The 18,890-nt window shown below is 47.4% G+C and overlaps 3 protein-coding genes across 8 annotated transcripts; 1 reads left to right on the forward strand and 2 right to left on the reverse strand.

The window, feature by feature from the left end:
* Window positions 1-410: 410 nt before the first annotated feature.
* Window positions 411-5,180, reverse strand: rbm24a (RNA binding motif protein 24a). Its single transcript, XM_085901251.1, has 4 exons — window positions 4,405-5,180; window positions 3,636-3,759; window positions 3,437-3,491; window positions 411-1,919 (listed from the first exon to the last, which is right to left on the reverse strand). Exons 1-4 carry the CDS (start codon window positions 4,570-4,572, stop codon window positions 1,541-1,543), a joined length of 726 nt encoding a protein of 241 aa, XP_085757377.1. The 5' UTR covers window positions 4,573-5,180; the 3' UTR covers window positions 411-1,540.
* Window positions 5,181-5,303: 123 nt separating this feature from the next.
* Window positions 5,304-15,635, reverse strand: nup153 (nucleoporin 153). 3 transcript variants are annotated; one of them, XM_085901214.1, is made up of 22 exons: window positions 15,617-15,635; window positions 15,181-15,344; window positions 13,307-13,553; window positions 12,818-13,087; window positions 12,584-12,723; window positions 12,302-12,430; window positions 12,092-12,208; window positions 11,975-12,022; window positions 11,764-11,817; window positions 11,003-11,143; window positions 10,730-10,915; window positions 10,373-10,519; window positions 10,200-10,292; window positions 10,031-10,103; window positions 9,848-9,952; window positions 9,139-9,663; window positions 8,736-8,894; window positions 7,806-8,654; window positions 7,199-7,615; window positions 6,872-7,093; window positions 6,646-6,790; window positions 5,304-6,380 (listed from the first exon to the last, which is right to left on the reverse strand). In XM_085901214.1, the coding sequence occupies exons 2-22, from the start codon at window positions 15,256-15,258 to the stop codon at window positions 6,293-6,295; spliced, it is 4,233 nt and encodes a 1,410-aa protein (XP_085757340.1). In that variant the 5' UTR covers window positions 15,259-15,344; window positions 15,617-15,635; the 3' UTR covers window positions 5,304-6,292. The 3 variants fall into 3 exon arrangements, with proteins under 3 accessions (XP_085757340.1, XP_085757341.1, XP_085757339.1); XM_085901215.1 differs by lacking the exon at window positions 15,617-15,635 and adding an exon at window positions 15,462-15,604 and having other exon boundaries at window positions 13,322-13,553; XM_085901213.1 differs by lacking the exon at window positions 15,617-15,635 and adding an exon at window positions 15,462-15,604.
* On the forward strand, window positions 14,507-18,890 carry mterf3 (mitochondrial transcription termination factor 3). Of its 4 annotated transcripts, none has more exons than XM_085901235.1 (8): window positions 14,507-14,521; window positions 16,360-16,643; window positions 16,705-16,857; window positions 16,924-17,113; window positions 17,673-17,820; window positions 17,931-18,002; window positions 18,069-18,230; window positions 18,306-18,890. In XM_085901235.1, the coding sequence occupies exons 2-8, from the start codon at window positions 16,370-16,372 to the stop codon at window positions 18,498-18,500; spliced, it is 1,194 nt and encodes a 397-aa protein (XP_085757361.1). In that variant the 5' UTR covers window positions 14,507-14,521; window positions 16,360-16,369; the 3' UTR covers window positions 18,501-18,890. The 4 variants fall into 4 exon arrangements, with proteins under 4 accessions (XP_085757361.1, XP_085757364.1, XP_085757362.1 ...); XM_085901238.1 differs by lacking the exon at window positions 14,507-14,521 and adding an exon at window positions 15,175-15,347; XM_085901236.1 differs by lacking the exon at window positions 14,507-14,521 and adding an exon at window positions 16,008-16,145.

Genomic DNA, 18,890 nt, shown 5'->3' on the forward strand with positions numbered 1-18,890 from the left:
CCTCCTAACTGTGAGGCAGACGTGCTACCCAGCGCGCCATCGAGCTTTGTAAAACACGTTATGATGAAAATGAAACACACGAAAATCATCAAAATATATTTTTAAAATCATGCATTGATAACAAGCAGCTGGTAAAAACATTTTCAGCTAAATAAAAGATGGAATGGACAGATAGTTTGCCTTCTTTTGAATGACGTCACCCCGACAGCCTCAACAATTGGTGAGCACACATGAAACAAACACGCTCGTCTTCTTCTCCCTTAACACGATGACTATGACTTATTGATTGGTGCTGCATCATTGATAGTCAGTGTGGCCAGGCGTGAAGGTGACCATGACGCTAAGGTGACAAAAACAGAAAAGATATTTTCTTTTGAAATATACAACATTTTATTCCTGTTTTGGTAATAACAACACTTTACATACATTTTCATCCAGTGACAATGAAAAGCTTCCTTCAAATGTTGATGAAAACATTTCGCTCTCGTTTCCCTTGTAAGAAATAGTTCAAGTATAAAAACTCCCAACATTGTCAGATGAATATGAACCAAAAATAAAAATGAAATGGTAATAAAGCACAGCTAAAAGATTTTACATTCTAAAGGATAAAGCAGCATTTCGCTTTTTGTTTGTTTGTTTGTTTGTTTTGTTTTACGCATGCATTTAAATAAAACATAAAAAAAAAACACCTAACCAATATTAAGCTAAAAAAATAAAAGTAGAGTGCATTGTATCTTGAACAGCTACTAAATCTTTTTTTTGGGTTGAGTATGTTAATATATAATATATAATAATAATGAAATTAAAACTCTATCTATCTATCTATCTATCTATCTATCTATCTATCTATCTATCTATCTATCTATCTATCTATCTATCTATCTATCTATCTATCTATCTATCTATCTATCTATCTATCTATCTATCTATCTATCTATCTATCTATCTATCTATCTATCTATCTATCTATCTATCTATCTATCTATCTATGCCTTGAGATGAGTACACAGTAATAATATTAATACAGTACCCCCACTACTACTCTCCAAAAACAAAATAAATATTTTAAATAGCAGAAGTCTTTTTGTATTAAATAGCAGTCGAAAGGCACACTGAGGCAGGAGGTTGCCATGTCAATTTTTGCTAAGACTGAAGGGGTTGTTGGGGATGGTGGGTGGCAGCCCCCAGGGCCCAGCAGTGGATTCAAATGTGTCAGCTAAACAAATGAGCAACAAGTGATGCATTCCTGTTCCAGAGTTGTTATCCGCTTTGCATCGGCGTGAGCAAGAGGTCACGCCTTCATTTTTTCCCTGATTATACAAAAAAAGAAAAACCCTCAGTGTCTGTGACAACAATAAATATACAAAATTAGCCCTAGGACAGCGATAGGACTTGAAGGCTAAATGAGTTCCTCTGGTTTGTCTCCAAAAAGAAGCTACTAGAAAATGATCATCATCATCATCATGTTTGTACGGCGACTTTTTTCTTGTTTTTGGTTGAAGCACACACAGCATGTCCACGACTCCACTTCCTTCTCCTGCTATTGTATGCGGTCTGCTTGCAGCTGCTGAGGTTGATACTGGCCGAAGGCAGCTGCGGCGGCGGCAGCTGCGGCCGCCGCCGAACCGGGGGCGCCGGCGGCCGCCAGAGGCTGCTGGACCGCGTAGCCGTACCCGGCGGCAGTCACGTAGCCGGCGGTGGCGGGCGAGGCGGCGTAGGGATACTGCTCGTATGTGGCGGCGGCTGCTGCCGCACTAACGGCCGAGTACTGAGCGTAGGCCGCTCCGGTGTAGTCGATGTACGGGGAGGTGGCGGGGGCTGGCACGGCGGCGGCGGCGGTAGCGGCGGCAGGCTGCACGTGCGGGATCACCACGCTGGGCTGCACGAAGGCCTGAGGGTACACGTAGTGCGTCGGGATGCTGCAGGACAAAACCAGATGGTCGGTTGGCTTACTCATTGACGGCTATCACAAGTGCGCTGATATCAAAGACTGCCTGCCTGGTGTTTTTCTTCCACTCAAAAGCTGTGCTGACCTCAAAATCAAAGCAAAGCAACAGTGGCCCCTTCAGGGATCTGTCAATCATTGCAGGTGGTTAGAAACTTGCTTTTCACACGCAAAGCCTTCGATAAAGTCTTGGGTAGCACCCTATTGGAAAATGTACTCCAATCGTGGATATTTTGCATGATCTCTGTGGGTCGGGGTGGGAAAGGGTGGGTGCCTGGGCTTACAGTGGCGGTGTCCAGGTCCGGGACGCAGGCGATGAGCCCCGGCGCAGCATTGTGAAAATGTCAGCGCCACTTTGACAGCTGGACAGTTTTCAAAAAGAGCTTGCATGGGCTGGGCGGGGGGGGGGGGGGGGGGGGGATGTTTTGATTAAATCAACAACTCTGAACAATGAGCGCATTCTGGCCTCCAGGACCTAGTCTCATCCCAGTCCATCCGAGGCCTACGGGGTCTCCTGGTGGACTTCAAAGCCAGGGTCAGCTTACGCTGCTTTGAAATTGGATTCAATTTGAAGCAGTGTTCAAGGCCCTATCAGGCTTTACCAGCTTTTACTTTCAGTGCAAACATGCAGAAAAGCGCTGGCTCAACTTTGTAGCCCACTAGAAAGGAGAAGGGAAGCCTCGTCAGAACCGCATGCCGGCCATCGGTGACAAACTTTGAGCGGCGGGCGCTGATGCAACTCGGCAGGATGACACGAGGGCACGCCACGGAACTCACTCACGTTTTCTCCTTACGGCGCTCAAGCAGCAACATTGTCTTTTAAAAAAAGGAGTCTTATCTTGTTGCTTCATTTTGCACATGTACCTAATCGAGTGTCCATTGGTTTTTTGTTTGGATTGCTTGAACCACAGAGACCCTGTCTCACACACACACACACACACACACACACACACACACACACACACACACACACACACACACACACACACACACACACACACAAACACACACGCACACAGAGCTTCATGCGACTGCAGTGTCAGCATTCGGGGCTTTGTGCCACCACAATGGGCGCGCTTGTTTTCGTTAACACCAAGTGCGCCATGTGACCAAAAAGCTCCATCCATCCATCCATTGGCGAGAAGAATAAGAGAGCGAGCGGGTGAGCGAGCGAGCGAGAGAAAGAGATTTGGTTGCAACTTTTGTGCACACATGCACACAAAAACACACACAATAATAATGCAGAAAAACACGAGAGGGAGGGCTAATCCGCTAGTAACAACAGGAAGATGCTATTATGGTATGCAAAGGGTGCACAGCTCTGGCTTTTGTTGTCAAAAACCCACACAGAAAAGAGCCCACAAACTCCATCTGGCAAACAACATTTGGATTTTGTGGTGCCCCTAGAAGCATCCGAGTTGGAACCTCATCCAACATACAAGTCCAAATCACAAAATGGTATCAAAAGAACATACACCAGTCAGGACTTACCCATAAGGCCTTTGGATGAAGGCCGGGTGAATTTGGGGGACTCCAAAGGTAAAACCTGGAAAGTTCAAACAGACCATCACAAGGTGTCGTCCAAAACACAACTAGAATGATTACTTCCAGGTACGATTGATTGATTGATTGATCAGATTTATGGTGCACATCCAAAGAAATGAAATGACATAAAAGCATCGCTTCCCACCCGGCTGCATCACTCGAGGCTTGGCCCCCAGGTAGGCCAGGTTGACGTTGGCCTTCCTGCCGTCAATGATGGGGTTGGGGTCCTTGCAGGCCCGGTCGGCGGCTGAGCGCTCTGACATGGTCACCTGGTTTTGGGAGGAAAGCAAGTACACGTCTGTCGCCGTCTACCAGCGGCCGGCCGGCCGGCCGAGCTTCGCCGGCTCTGAAGGTTGTCTGGGGAGACGGTGCCGAGCATAGAAAAGCGCCTTTGTTGGCTATTTTGGAATCAGACTAATGGCGAGGGAACTTGCCAGAAATTCCCAGGAACGCCTCCTGAACAATGCACAGGGAGCAGAACCAGCTCATCTATGGATGTCATGCTGTCCTTGTTTAGGTCGACTTGAGCATCAGCTTGTGCTACAATTAGCATGTGCTAGCATCAATGCATACTATTTCAAGCCATTTTACCAGAAGACTTTCCCCTGATTTATTTTCTAGAAATCTAAAAAAAAATAACAAAAATGGAGGCATTATTTTTCATTTAATATTCTATAATGTCATGTCATTTATCATGTAATCTTCCAAGTTTACCATTTAGAATATTCGGAGGGTGTGGGGACGTTTTAATCAAGAAAAAACTTCTCCAAACTTACAGTTAATGTTCAACTGTACAGTTATTATGAAAAACCTTTTTTTTTGCACTCGTTTTTCAAATGAAAAACTTTTGATGAGAACCTGGCGCATTTCTGCACTCATGGATTCTTGTGATGAATTCGAGTTAGTGTACTCACAAAGCCATAGCCCCGAGACTTGCCGGTCTGCCTGTCAGTGATGACCACCGCCTCCTCAATCTCGCCAAACACCTCAAAGTACTTCCTGAGACTGGAGTCGGTGGTGTGGTAGGGCAAGCCTCCGACGAAGATCTTAGTGTAGGTGGTGTCCTTTTGCGTGGTGTGCATCGTTATTCAATCAAAACAATTAAAAGGGCTGAATGCTCATTGGAAAAAGTATCTTCAGTGTTTGGTGGTGGAGGAGAGAGGAGAGGAGGGGAAGGACGAGGAGGAAGAAGTTCCAGCCTGGAGGTAGATGGACGCGGTGCGGTGGTGGTCAGGGGGCTTCTGCATCAGCATGAGGACCACTCGTAGTCGTCTTCCTATCCTTGTTGGTGCCTCGAAGTGAATGCTTTCACACACACACACACATAGGGGCACCGTGTTAGAATACAAAAGGGAAAAAAGTGCAGTCCAAACTCCTCCTCTGGGTCGGCCTTCAAACACGCTGAGCAAGCCGATACTGTCGCTAGGTGAGCGATGAAATCAAACATTTCACGTGACATTCAGCTAAATCATATGCTCTGACTTGGTAAATAGTAACAATAAGAAACGTTAGCTAGCACAGTTTTTTTTTGTGGATACGTATATATGAACCCGAAAAGGTCCCTTCCGACTGCACTGTATTAACCAGAAGAAAATAGCACCATCTTGTGTCTAACTTAATTCATGACAACATCGCTTAACGTGAGACATTAGCAAATCTCGTTAGCAAATCTCGTGAGACTTTGGCTGAGCGATTCACGTTTAACAAAACAAATGACTTGCATTGTTTGATTCTAAGAAAAAAAATAACCATCTGTTGCAACCTGTCTACACCACAATTGATAGTGACCAAAAGGAAAATAGAAATTGAACCATATCTTTGACAGTTTTATTGATGGAACGAACCATGTTTTTAAGTTTTTACCACTCAACCGGTAATAATAATCATGGCTTTAAAATTAAACTCGACTTCTTCCCTAACATCCAAAGTCACCCTTGTCCATTTAAACACGCAATAGAAAAATATATACTTACTACTTTGTACAATACTGGTTTGGTCCAAACAAAAGTGGATCAGAAAAGCCAATATGCCTTTAGTCATCAAAGGCTCTCGAATTTGCTTTGAAGCTTATTTTAAATGGATTTGGGAAACGATGAATGTAGGAATTTACACAATAAATTCTAATGACAAAAAAAAAATGCTGAATTCAAAGTTCGATCACACCAAACAAAAATCGTCAGCGATTAAAAAAAATATCACTATTTACATTTTGGATGATATTCAAAGGCCAATTAAGAGAGAATTAAATGAAAGAGCAGTAAAGGGAGAGTTGAGTGTGAGGAAAAAGACAGGAGAGACTCCACAGTGGGCCAAAAACATGGAACATGAAAAGTATGCATCTGGAAAGTCCTCACTCAAGCACGGTGCACACTTCTACACTCCGTCCTTCCCCGTTAGCAGTCAGTCCAACCCTACTCTCAATTTTGTTTACAAACATTCATTTGCTCGCTAATAAGAATTGCTCATTTCTCACACGCACACAAACACACTTCTAGTCTGTACATTAGGGAGGTGGGGGGGACAAAAGCAACAGGCACACTCAACCCTGTCCATACAGTCTCCGCTTGTACTTTAAAATGGACAGAATTTTGAAGCGAGCATTTGTTTTTGTCGTTTTATTACAAAAAAAGAAGCCTCGGTCGGGTCAAGCGGAAAATAGCGATATGTCTATCGGTGTCTTTGATTGTTGTTGAATGTCAAGTGTTCAGTCAGAGCCACCACCCCCAAAAAGTCATTTCAGTCCCATCGAGTCATTTCAGTCCAAGTCGAGCGCTCTTTTCTCAATCGGCCATCGACGTCCGTCTATTTTCGACGTCGCACGGCCGTCTTGATCTTGCGCCCGGCAATTGTTTGCTGCCCGGCGGGTGACGATGGGAAGGATTTGGACGACCTACAAGATAAAAACTTCACTTTACAAATCCTGAAAAGGGAATTCATTTGTAAAAATGGTGGTTGAAATTGAACATTTGCCTTAAATACAAATGATAAATACAATGTTGAACCATAGACAATAATATAATAATAAAGTGTAAAATATGTGCAACTTATGAGTCAAATGATATCATAGATGAATTATCTGAATGGCAAAGAATGGACAGAGGAGGCCGGCGATGTTCGCAAGTTGATGGTCCGAGCAACAAAGAGAGGCCACTCACCCAATATTGAAAGCCAGGGGTTGTGAAAAATTAAACCTGCCGGCGCCAGGTGCAGGAGACGCTGCCCCCCCAGAACCAAAATTGAAAACCCCCGTGCTAGCGGTGGCGCCGAAGGCGCTGGCTCCTCCAAACTGAAAGCCTCCACCTAAAGGAAACATACACAATGTCAAAATAAGTATCTCCAAGCTCAGACAAGGCCAAAACGGCCACCGGGACTTTGAACGACCTGGCGTGGAGTTGGCAGTCGTGGCGCCAAAGGCGGGTGCGGCGCCGGCCTGTTGGCCAAAGACGGGCGCGGTGGCGGCGGCGGCAGCGGGCTTGGCGCCAAACGCAGGGGTCTGCGAAGTGGCCGACGGGAACGGCGAGCTGAAAGACGAACCGAACGCCGGCGTCTGGTTGGTTCCAAACTCTGCGGCATTTGAGGAGCTGACTAAGAAGGGGTTGGGAGCTGTGGGAGTCAGAAAAAGGCACACTTGCTCATTCAAATACAAATGAACGGTGATCAAATCCTTCACTTCATATGAGTGGAACTATTTCAGGAAAGGGTACAGACCTGCAGAGGAGGTCGCAGATGGCGCAGAAGCTCCAAAGTTGACAGACGGCGCAGTGGGAAGTGTAGTGGTGGCCGCGCCGAAGCTGAAGGCTTGTGCTGCCTGAGGCGGGGTTGAGCCGACGGGCACAACCGACGGAGCGTCTTGGCTCTGCCCAAAGACGAAGGCTTTGGCCGGGGGGGCGTCGCTAGCTGCGGGCTCAACTGCGGCGCCCTGACCAAAAAGGACAGTGCTGGGAGTTGCACTGGTAGAATGGGTGGGAGCAGGGGCTGGAGTAGGGGCGGGAGCAGGAGGGAGCGGCAGGGTGCTGCTGCCAAAGAGCCCGGCGCTCGAGGTGGAGGAGGTGCTGCTGCTGCTGCTAGTGGTGGCGGCGGCGTTGCTTCCCATGAAGAAGAATGGCATTTTGGGAGGATCAGAACCTGACGGCATAACATAACCATCGCTTCGTCACTATTTCACGTCAAGCAGATCAGATCAAGTCAGATGGCATTTGCACTCATTTTACTGTGGAAAGAATTTGTGATTGAACCAATTAAAAGGCTACTAAAGGCAACAACGCTGTGGTGTGCATCTTTTTGCTGTTTGTGTGAGTGTGGATGAATGGAATACCTGCAGCACTTTGTCCAAATACAAAAGTGGAATTTGCACTTGTTGAAATTGCTGCGTCGCTCTTGTCAGCTGGCTTGCCAAAAGTAAAAGAAGGTGGCTGCTGCTGCTGCTGCTGCTGCTCCGCCGGCACACTTGGCTTGCCGAAAGAGAAGCCCCCCGAAATGGCCAGCACGGGCTCGGTGTCCTTACTGGCACCGCTAAAGAGGAAGGCAGAGGAAGTCGAGATGGCGGATGCCTCTTTCTTCTCCTCTGGCTTCCCGAACGCAAATCCGGGGGTTGCGGGCTTCTTCTCTGCTGGGAGCAATCCAAATGTGGCGGTGGCTGTGGCCGGGGCGGGCGTTCCGAACACGGATGAGGCAGCGCCGGACGCTGTGGCATCAGTCGCCGCACTGTCGTCGCTGCGGCCCTTCTCCCGAGTGGAAGCAGTCGTGGGCGTGGCGGCGGCTGAGTTTTTTTCCTCAGGTTTGGAAAGGCCAAAGGCAAAGGACACTTTCGAAGACTTGCTGCTTTCCGCGCTCAATGAGCCCGCCCCCAACGAGACCCCGTCGCCGGTTCCAAACTTGAAACCGGCCGCGGGCTGCTCTGGCTTTTTATCATCCCCGGGCGCCACTCCAAATTTAAAGCCCTCGGACGCTTCGGCGTTGAACCTGAACCCCAGAGAGGCATTAATGTCTTTCGAAGGGGCTTCTGACGAGGGGTCGCCCGACGAAATGCCAAACTTGAATCCACCCGATGAGGACGAGGATTCCGACGCGGCCGCACCGAACTTGAACCCTCCGGTCGCAGACTCAGAGGAACTGTTGGATGTGCCGAAGGTGAATCCTCCAAAAGTAGAGGTAGTAGAAGATGCTGAAGTTGACCAAGTACGAGAAAGAGTTAGCGTCTGCGAGACTAGACCGGACCGATAAGACGAGTGGGTCCGTTTCTTACCTGGGGGTTCGGCCCGCGCTCCAGGTTTGGGGGCCTGACAAGCAACGCACTTGACATCGGCGGCCTTGTTATGCAGCAGACATGTGTCGCAGGCCCACATGTTCTTGGGCGGATTCAACTTGCTCCCAAAGCCGATTGCTGGCGTGCCTGCCCACGCGCCTGTTAGGAAAAACACAATGTTGTGGTTTGGCTGGCGCAAATGTGCATGACTGTATTTTTCACACCAAAAGGGGCACTGGATTATCATTGAATTTCTTATTTTAGAAATGATTTCATATATAGGACGCGCCGGAGTAAAAGGCGCATAAAATAGAGGCTATACTGCAACAAACTGAGGTTGATTAGGGTTTATGGCTAAAAGGGCTCCTCAATGCTTTAGAGTGGCAAACAACATCGAGCATACCGGCTTGAGGGTTTGCATCTGCAACCTTGTGCTGTAACATGCCAACATCGCCCTCCAACGCTCCCTCTGGTTTCTTTGACGTGTCACCAAATCCGGCAAACACGGAGGAGGGCAGAGAGGACGAGGCCTTGAGCCCCGTGCCCGCCTTGGCGGTCTCGCAGGCCACACACTTGACAGCTTCGGGCTTGTTGAGGACCAGACACGTGTCACACTCCCAATTGGCCGGCGCTTTGGAGAAAGGCAAGCCGACGGACATGCCGTTGGTGCCGCCCTTTGGCTCCGAAAGTGCCGGGCCCGCTGTTTTATTGTCCTTGGTGGCGGCGGCGGGCTGAGGAGCCATGCAGCAAGCGCACTTTGTAACCGATGGTTTGTTTTGCACTAAGCAGATGTCGCAGCTCCACCCGGCCGGGGCTTTAAATAAGTCACTGAGGCCCGTTGAGGGGGCGGCAGCGGCGGTGGAGGAGGTGCCAGCAGTGGACTGTGCGGAGGACTCGGGCAACTTCCGCACAGTCGTCGAAGAAAAGCCTAAAGAAGAGCGATTACAAATTCAAAACTTGCAGTCATGTGACTGCGTTAACACACAACTTTGGTGAAATGGTGAGCCCGTTTGAATAGTGCCGTTAACCAAAACAGTTGCACGGTTCTCCTTCATATTGTTTCATAAATGTCTTCCAATGATACGTCAGGCCTTGCGTGTCGCGCTTCTTACCGGGCGACTTGAGGAGGTCCAGCACGCTGCCTTGCTTCAGTGTCTTGGCTGCTTTGAAGGTGCCGCCGTCAAAGTCTTCTGTGCTTGCGTTCGTCGTTATTTTGACTTGAAAGAAAATTCACACACAGCAGGATGAGCGAGACAAAAACCACCGGAAATTAAGCCTGAAATCACAAAGCTTACCTGGCGTGCTTAGCTTCCCGTTTGACATGGAAGGGTCCATTTTTGTTACAGGCGCACTGAATGTGAAGCCAGCCTGAAGAAAAAAATATGAATACAGTAGTCCCTCATTTATCACATTTACCCTGCTCTTGATTTTCTTTTCAACTTCATGTTGCAAAAGGGCACTTACTGTAGGGGAGAAGTTAGGAGGACTATTGGGGACCGCTTTAACAATGGGCAAGGAGAATGTAAAGGGTGCGGAGGGGGGCGAAACAGAAGTGGCCTAAGGGAAGAAAGGAGAGAGAGAACAAGCTGCATTTGGCCACGGTACCCAGACACACTTTCTACCAAAGATGTACACACCTTAGTTATTGCCGTTTCCTTGACAGGGCTGACGCTGGAGGCGGCGGAGTTAGCAATGGGGGGCAACGGGGAGGAGAAGTTGAAAGTTGGCAAGGCAGACGTGCTAATGGGAAGCGAAATGGGTCGAAGGTCTGGCCGCTCAGCCACCTGAGGTCAAAAGTAGAAAAACACTGTGCCACCTGCAACTACGTTTGGAACAGAACGCAGGAGTGTTGTAACTAATGAGTATTTTTATCATTGATTCATATATCCAAGAAGCAAATATAATTCAAGTCATTGTTTGCCAATTACGGATTATTTGGTATTGTTTAGCGGTGACAAAATCAACAAAGTCATTTCGACACTTCTGGTGCGTACCTTCTCATCCTCTATGCGTTTGGCGGACACCCGCGTGGTCTTGCGCTCGGTCTTCATCTTACCACCTCCGGAGAAGCTGGGAGCGGGCGTACTAGACATGGGATAGACTCCACCGCCGAACCCAATTGTACTTTGAGATGGGCCCGCGGGGCTTCGATCGGGTAGCGGGGGTGATAGTCTTGTGGGCTATGGAAAAACGGAAAACGCAACCCGGCAAAATCAGCACCGGCGAGAAACTTTGACTGTATTTGAGGCAGCGGGAATAAAGCCCACCTTGTCTCTAGGCACCTGGTCCAGAGTGCGTATTGGCCCGCCTGGGGTCAAACTGGGCCTGAAGGAGACAGTGCGGTTTGATGAGCCAATAACAGCGGTGGGGACCACCAGCTTTTGCACCGGCGGGAGATTGGAATCGTGCTAAGGAAATTAAAAAGAACAACAACAAATAACATTTTCATCACATGTAAAACACAACAGCCACTCAGTATCCCTAGAAAAGACTAAATATCGATTTTGAGAGCTCTAGTAATCCATTTTCTGAACCGCTTTGTCCCCACGGGGGTCGCGGGCGCGCTGGAGCCTATCCCAGCCGTCATCGGGCAGTAGGCGGGGGACACCCTGAACTGGGTGCCAGCCAATCGCAGGGCACACAGAGACAAACAACAATTTGCACTCACACTCACACCTAGGGACAATTTAGAGTCTTCAATCGGCCTACCAAGCATGTTTTTGGGATGTGGGTGGAAACCGGAGTGCCCGGAGAAAACCCACGCGGACACGGGGAGAACATGCAAACTCCACACAGGGAGGGAGGGCCGGAGGTGGAATCGAACCCGCACCCTCCTAACTGTGAGGCGGACGTGCTACCCAGTGCGCCACTCTAATAACGTTAATACTTAAAATGCAGTGGCAAAGCAACACACCACAGCTGTGTGTGTGTGTGTTGTGACGTTGCTGTCGCACAGCTGGCACGATCTGCCAGTTGTTGCACCAAACGCTAGAAGGTTGTTGGATGAAGTCAAAATGAAATCACTTACCCGTTTCTTTTTGGCCTGCAAATGTGACACATCAAAATCGCTGTCATCCATTGACTGAAAAAACAACAACAACAACAACAAGCAAACAAACAATATTAACTATCTCCCATATGTATTTATATCTAATGTGAAATATGAATAAAAACAGTCGCTTCAACTTTTTGCTGATATTAACAGCAACATGGACAAAATGGTAGACACTAGGATTTACCGTTGAGTAGGATGCTGCAGTTGCTGCTGCTGGGATCCTCTTTGCATCCTGGGGATGCCAAATTGAACTGTGAGCTATTTGAAACTCAATTCTGTGTGCGTGTGCGTGTGTTCGTACCGCCAGAGGACTGGACATGCGCTCCAAAGACTGCAGGATACGTCGGGCCGTGACGCTGGTCACCCCGCAGGGCTGGACGCCGGCCGGCTTGGCTTTAATCTGCCTCCTCACCGGGACCTGAAAGATCACGCCGACAATTTTCGTCAACGGCTCGTGAAAACGAATGAAATGAATAGCTCTGGGGACACGCTGTGGTTTTTGCGGGCTCACCTGGTACGGCGTTCCAGGGCGCGTGTGTGCGCTCCGGACAGCGGCCGCCCCGCCATATGTGGTCTTGCCGGGGTAAAAGGGGGAATCTCCCAGCTGGCTGGAGTTCAGCGCGGTGCTGTTCAGTGTCGACTGGAAGCGGAGAGGCATTCAAGTGGTGTTCATTTTGCATAGTCAGGATACTTATATCACAACAGAAAAGGACATATGATCGAGTCCTCACAACAAAGTAGTTGCAACCACCTGCATGAGAAAGCCCGCTCCCCAGCCACGGTCAAGACTCACATTGGCAGAAGTCCCAAAGACGGACAGGTTAAAGACAGGCCTCTTCAGACTTGGCTGAGAGGGCTGTGGCACAGATATGCTCCGGTCTGCATCCGGGGTCCAAAGCTGCGGGAGCGACGCCACCTTGGACGCCGGCACGTCTGCAAGACACAACAACATAGTATATACTATCGCATTTGCTTTAGAAATCAACGGCTGCGGGTAGAGTAGTAGACGCAATCTGAAAAAGGTTACCTTTGTCAGAGGCGCGCGAGGAGAAGCCGCTGGTGGTGGAGATGTTGTCGTCGTCATGTTGCGAAAGGTTGTCCTTGATCTCCTTGACCAAGGGGAAGCCGGCGGAGAAGGGCCCTGGTGCCGATGAGGTGGAGGGATGCGAGAACAGGCCGCCGCCCAGCGTCGGCGACGAGGTCTCCAGCGGCGAGAAGTGGAGGTGGGAGTGGCTGAGTGGTGGGCGGGACAGCACGTAGTCCTGAAAGTTAAGGGATGCCCGGCTGGTCGAGGGCTCTGCAGTGGGAAAGCACAGCGTTCAGAAGAAACCATTTTTAACTAAAGATGAGATGGCATTCAACAATTGCAATATGAGGAGCATTTTATAGTCGAAATACAAAGCAGACAGTTTTAGGGAACATTTGCACATTTTCATTGAGATTGTATCACATTTGAGAAATGCAATGGTAGAAAATGTGGTTTTCATTTTTATATGGCAACAATAAAACCACAAACCTGTGTGGCTGGTACCTGGCTCGGTTGACTGACGGCCAAGGAGAGGGGGCGGCCCCTCTCTGCCGCCGTTGGGAGGGGGCCGCAGGCAGTTCTCTGTCACATCCAGCGCTTCTCTGCCTCCGCCATCACCATCCGCACCTCCTCCCGCTTCACCTTCCGGAGCCTCTCCATTCTTGAAGTAGTTCTGAAGCCAGGAGGGAACCAGGCTCTTCACCGTGTCGGTCACTCGGCCGATCAGGCCTGACGGCTGGCGACGGGGGAGAAAAAGAGTGTCATTATCTACTGGTCGGGCTCACTGCCTGGCACAAGTACAAAAAACATTTTTTTTTCTGAAAGTTTACACATGAAGGTGTTTGTCATCTCAAAAACAAAGACATACAAGTAGATTCTTTTTTTTATTTCAATGCTTAAGTCCAAAATCGGCATGATAATATCGGAAGATTGGCCAGAGTAAAAAGTCTACGAATTTGAACAGTTACAGCTTGAATGTTACTCACGGCCGCAGTGGACCAGACAAGCAATTCCTCAAGTGCTGTGAGAATAAAAGTGGGTCAGTCACAAGCGCACCTGCTTCCCTTTTAAGACGCCTGCAAAAGCCCGCTATTGGCAGCCTTCTTTCCGGCGTCATTGATAAACAATCACATTTTGACATGACGCGTCGCTGCTTAAAAGCGCACAGTTGCCAGAAAACACACACACAAGACGCCAGCATCTTTAGAAAAGGCGTCAATTTCGGCAGGATCTTCGACCGAAAGGCGACACGGGGCTTACTTACAAGATATGTCGGGCCTGCGTGCACTTTAACCTGTGTGCAATTGTGCGCTCATCAATAGCGCCTCACTCTCATATATACCACTTTGCTTATCAATCTTATTTTGCTTGCCTCCAAAACAATGCAGTTGCACGATGGCCATGACAAATATGAATTTTGGTCACGTTTCCAAATTCTTGTTTTACTCAATGTCATTGGTTGATGGAAGCGTACCTGGAGAATGTCAACAGATGAATTACAGAACAAATTTGGATGTGAAGTGGCGCTACGAAATCGGAAAATCAATCAATGCCGTGACGTGACACAGACGCTGCTATATGTTAGCTTGGAAGCTAATCAGCCGATTTGGGTGAATAAACCTCCGACGCAACGCCATACTGGGAATGGCATTAGCTTTAAAACGGGAGGAAGAGAATGGGACTTTTGGTTACATTAAAGCACAGGTATGTTCTAAAAAACACATTTAAGATGCCATGCAATGCAACCATGAGGGGCTCTTTAACAGCTTCCTGCGCAATCCAGCACGGCTAACGTTAGCCAGCCATCCAACTAACCCACCCCACCCCCCCACCCCCGCGCCGCCACAAAACTTGCAAATTCACTTCAACCGACAGCGACACATTATCAACAAGTCCTTATGACAATCTGTAACAACAAAATCAAGTCATTTGACTGAACTAAAAAGATAAACTCCGCACCAGATGTGCGTGGCCAATACAACAATGCGGCTGCTTGCCTGCTAGCCTCACTAGCACGGTAGCGACTTCGCTATGCTTTCCGCTAATTCGCCAACGACAAAACTCGCCCCACTGACGCAAGGGTTAGGGTTGCACTCCACCGTGGCTGGGTGACTTCGTCCACTCGGGACGAGCTGACAAGGAAGGTGTCCAGCGAGTTGCGTTAGTTAAGGCAGGCAAGGCACCTAGCGGGCTAATGGCTTAGCTTCGTTAGCACGCTAGAAGCGCGTGGAGGCCACGACTAGGCCGCAAAATGTCTCCCCTAACTTAAAACAAAAACACTAGCAAAGAGAGCCCGCCGCCCTCGTGGTTCGTCACTGTCGGCTAAAGTCGGGGGTTCCGGGCGTGGACTTGGGGGAGGTTACCTGCTTTGTCTTGGCGTAAGGTTTGGAGGCGACGTGATATCTCCTGCTTCTGATTTTCCCTCCACCCGTGGCCGCCATGACTCTTGCGTAGGAGAGTGTGTCTCGTCGATGTTTCGGCGCCGGATTGCTGTCATCTAGCACGGCGCCTAATGCCGCAAGGGATCCTGGTAAATGAAGTCAACCGGTGTACAATTGACAATGGCTCAAAAAACAAACCAAAAATACAATATAAAACTCAGTTAAATATAGACAAAACACCATTATATTGTAAATTCACTTACAAATCATCTATTATTGACCTAGTTATCGTTTGAATGCTATGTATAAGTGTTTATTTTTAAACGAATGACTTCAGACAAACTTCTCCATTTGACTAAATTTTTATAAATGAAGCGTTACGAGTGACAAAGAGGCCACGGCGAGGCTAAAGACAGACCTTCTACTGGTTGCCATGGCAGCTGGAGCAGCACTTAGTCACGAATTTTAATTAAACCGCCACAAATGTGTTACCAAATCATCGAGAAAGCTTTTTATTTTTATTTTACGTGCAAACTACAAAAATATAAGTAATTGTTGTGAGTTAATAAACAAAATATCTTCAAATAAAAAAAGCTCAAGTAGGACTGGTTGAGGTTGGGCTTAACCACAGAACGAAGTAAAAGAGAGGAGGAAATTGTACCATTAGTAGTTTTTAAAGAAATAAAATAGACAACTGGGAGGCTTACAGTAAATTTGATGAAACATTGTTCAGTTTGTTTGAGAATGATTTCATTCACTCAAAACGTTATTAAACCAGAGTTAATAAACCTACATTTTGCAATTGTACCCCCGTAATGGCAACATGGTACATTCGTAGGACGACGCATTTCCGGGTATGCGTACATCCCCAGTGAAAAGTCACATTTGACATTCTAACGTGTGTTGCATCTGTGCAGCGGATTACCAGTCAAATTTGATTTTAGATGGTGAGTAAACACTTTTTTTTCTGCGGTCTTTCTTTGAAAATGTTCGCGAGCATTAGCATGTTTTGTTTTTAGCCACCATCGATTAGTACAGTATCTTAATACACAGGAAACAAGGTACAATAGAAAAAAAGAATATATTGCAATAATACATTCAAAAATCAGTTTGTCGACTTGAATAAAACGTATAAAAATTAATCCCTCTGTATTTGTTTAGCAGAAGCAAAATGGCATCTTCCTGTGTGCAGCTGTGTATCAGGCACAGACTTGTTCCTCCGCTGAAGACAGTGGCTTTGAGCGTCTGCACTCAAGCTCGTCGTTGCCATACATTCATCAGGCCTCGTCGACCTCCATATGTCTCTGGGAGGCAAACAAAATATCAGCAGAGACCATGCATCCGCTTTTATTGTAATATGATCTCCAAACAGGAAGACAAAGAGTCAAACAAGTTGATACACCTGAATGATGATGTGTCGTCAAATGAAAGCCTCACATGGTTAGGTACGTACTACGTGTGGACATATATGGAAAGCTCTTGCGACTATGTTTCCTTTGTCTTCAGATCAGGATGCTGCCACCAGATTGCACACGCTGGAGGAGATCAGCGACGAAGAGGCTGCCAGTCTAACACCATATCCGTCCATCCCTTCAGCCTCCGCCTCTCTCCGAGAATACGTTGACCAGTCAGAGATGCTTGTAAAACTAGTACAGCTTGGTAAATACTGAAGACGCACGCAAATCATCTAGTTTTGCAGCATTTGTGATAAGGCCTCCCCGGCAGGGGTGAACCTGTGGAAGCTGGAGCAGAGGCCCAATGTCGGCTCCATGCTGCTCCGTCTCGACTTTGATAAGGACGTGGCTCCGAGGCTGCTGTTCCTCAAAGGCATTGGCGTGGATGACTCTCGTCTGGGCTACGTCGTCACACGCAACCCGTTAGTCCTCACGGAGGATTTGGAAAACCTTCAGACCAGGTGATGAAATGTTGCCTCTAAAAGGGAGAATTTCTCCTAGAGTCCTTGCTGGTACGGTCAGTTCTGAGAACCTTTATTACCTGGCAGGCATTTTTACATTTTGTATTTCAAACATTGTTAACTCAACTGTTGTTGGCATTTATCAGAACCACATTGAAGGTCTGCTTTTGAGTATACTACACTGCTCCAAAAAATGAAAGCGCAACTTCAGGAGGGTTAAGAAATGGCCTCATGCTTCCAGTCGTGATAATGAGTCTTGCTAAAGCCAACACTTGTGGAAAAACTGATCAAGAGGGAGGAGCTTGAAATGGCCTCCACCTGTTTTGGGGACCATCTTGTTGTTGCCCCTCTAGTGTACCTGTTGTTAATTCCATCAACACCAATGCAGCTGAAAGTGATGAACAACCCCCTCTGCCACGTGCCTGACCAAAACCTTATCAGAAAAGTGTCATTGAATTCATGCCATACCCTAATAAAAAAAACTGTTTCTTTAATATTTTGAGCAGTGTATACAACTATATATATATATCAATCATGTTTTCTCCCTCTCTTCTCCAAGGGTGAACTATCTCAAGTCCAAAAAGTTCACGGCTGAAAATGTAGCATCGATGGTGTCCAGAGCTCCTTATATTCTCAACTTCAGCGTGAAGAGGCTGGACAACCGTCTGGGTTTCTATCAGCAACAGCTGGGCCTCAACGCAGCCAACGTAAACATATAGTGCAACATCATCACTTTGTTGTCTGAGATGAGGAATGACACAGATGCTAATTTTCACGATGACATTTCAAATGAGATTTTTTTTCTCTCCCTATCCAGACTCGTGACATTGTCGCACGTCTGCCCAGACTGCTGTGTGGCAGTTTGGAGCCCGTTAAAGAAAATCTCAAGGTGATAGCGTAACAAAAACATGTTTTTTGGGACATTAACATTTGAACATGTGCGTTGCCATTCTAGGTGTGCGAAATTGAGCTGGGCTTCAAAGCCAATGAGATCCAACACATGGTCTTGGCTGTCCCCAAAATTCTGACGGCCAACAAGCGAAAGTTGACTCAAATATTCGACTTCCTCCACAACACCATGAAGGTGCCACATCACCTGATGGCCAAGTTCCCACAGGTAGATTGGACTTCACTTAGTGTGTCGTAGTTGACCCAATCATCCGTGTTCATTCCTTTTTGTAACCTCCACCAGGTCTTTAATAACAAGTTCCTGCGCATCAAAGAGCGCCACCTGTTCCTGCAGTACCTGGAACGGGCACAGTATGACCCAGATCAAAGCAGCTACGTTTCTCTGGAGCGCTTGACCTCATCTCCGGATGACCGTTTCTGTACCGAGGTGGCTTTGGCCACGCCGGAAGATTTTTACGTCTTCCAAAAGACGCTTTAACGTAATATTGGTGAAATTGGCTTTTTCTGTCTGTGCCATCTAAATTTGGCAGGTACCACCCTGCAAACACGCAGTTGCTCACATTCACACACTATAAGGACGATTTAAAATATTTAGGGAACCTAAACTGTGTGTTTTTGGAAAGTGGGAGGAAACCGGAGTACAGGTATCTAAGTGGGCTTTTTGGATCTAAATATATTTTTTCCTTTTTCGCTATTTCCAAAACCCCAATGGTACTGTACACTGCCAGCACTATATTACACTTATTGAGTTATAACCAAATAGTAGCTCGCATTATATTTTTTTTTATCTGAAACTATATGTAAAATGTGTTAAATTGCATTTCAAATTTCACGTTTTCTGTCAAGAAAAATAAAATTGTCCAATGTC

Source organism: Syngnathus leptorhynchus, chromosome 20, assembly GCF_054491065.1.
Source record: "Syngnathus leptorhynchus isolate UIUO chromosome 20, UIUO_Slep, whole genome shotgun sequence".
NCBI lineage: Eukaryota > Metazoa > Chordata > Actinopteri > Syngnathiformes > Syngnathidae > Syngnathus > Syngnathus leptorhynchus.

Excerpts from the sequence above, each read along its gene's own strand:
- rbm24a (XM_085901251.1), bottom strand. The coding sequence starts at position 4,572 with ATGCACACCACGCAAAAGGACACCACCTACACTAAGATCTTCGTCGGA. Across the intron at positions 3,492-3,635 it reads GCCTCGAGTGATGCAGCCGG|GTTTTACCTTTGGAGTCCCC; the intron begins GTGGGAAGCGAT and ends TGAACTTTCCAG. Across the intron at positions 1,920-3,436 it reads TTCATCCAAAGGCCTTATGG|CATCCCGACGCACTACGTGT; the intron begins GTAAGTCCTGAC and ends TTTGTCCTGCAG.
- nup153 (XM_085901214.1), bottom strand. The coding sequence starts at position 15,258 with ATGGCGGCCACGGGTGGAGGGAAAATCAGAAGCAGGAGATATCACGTC. Across the intron at positions 12,023-12,091 it reads GCATGTCCAGTCCTCTGGCG|GATGCAAAGAGGATCCCAGC; the intron begins GTACGAACACAC and ends TGGCATCCCCAG. Across the intron at positions 10,104-10,199 it reads CTCCTAACTTCTCCCCTACA|GCTGGCTTCACATTCAGTGC; the intron begins GTAAGTGCCCTT and ends TTTTTTCTTCAG.
- mterf3 (XM_085901235.1), top strand. The coding sequence starts at position 16,370 with ATGGCATCTTCCTGTGTGCAGCTGTGTATCAGGCACAGACTTGTTCCT. Across the intron at positions 18,003-18,068 it reads CCGTTAAAGAAAATCTCAAG|GTGTGCGAAATTGAGCTGGG; the intron begins GTGATAGCGTAA and ends TTGCCATTCTAG. Across the intron at positions 18,231-18,305 it reads TGATGGCCAAGTTCCCACAG|GTCTTTAATAACAAGTTCCT; the intron begins GTAGATTGGACT and ends AACCTCCACCAG.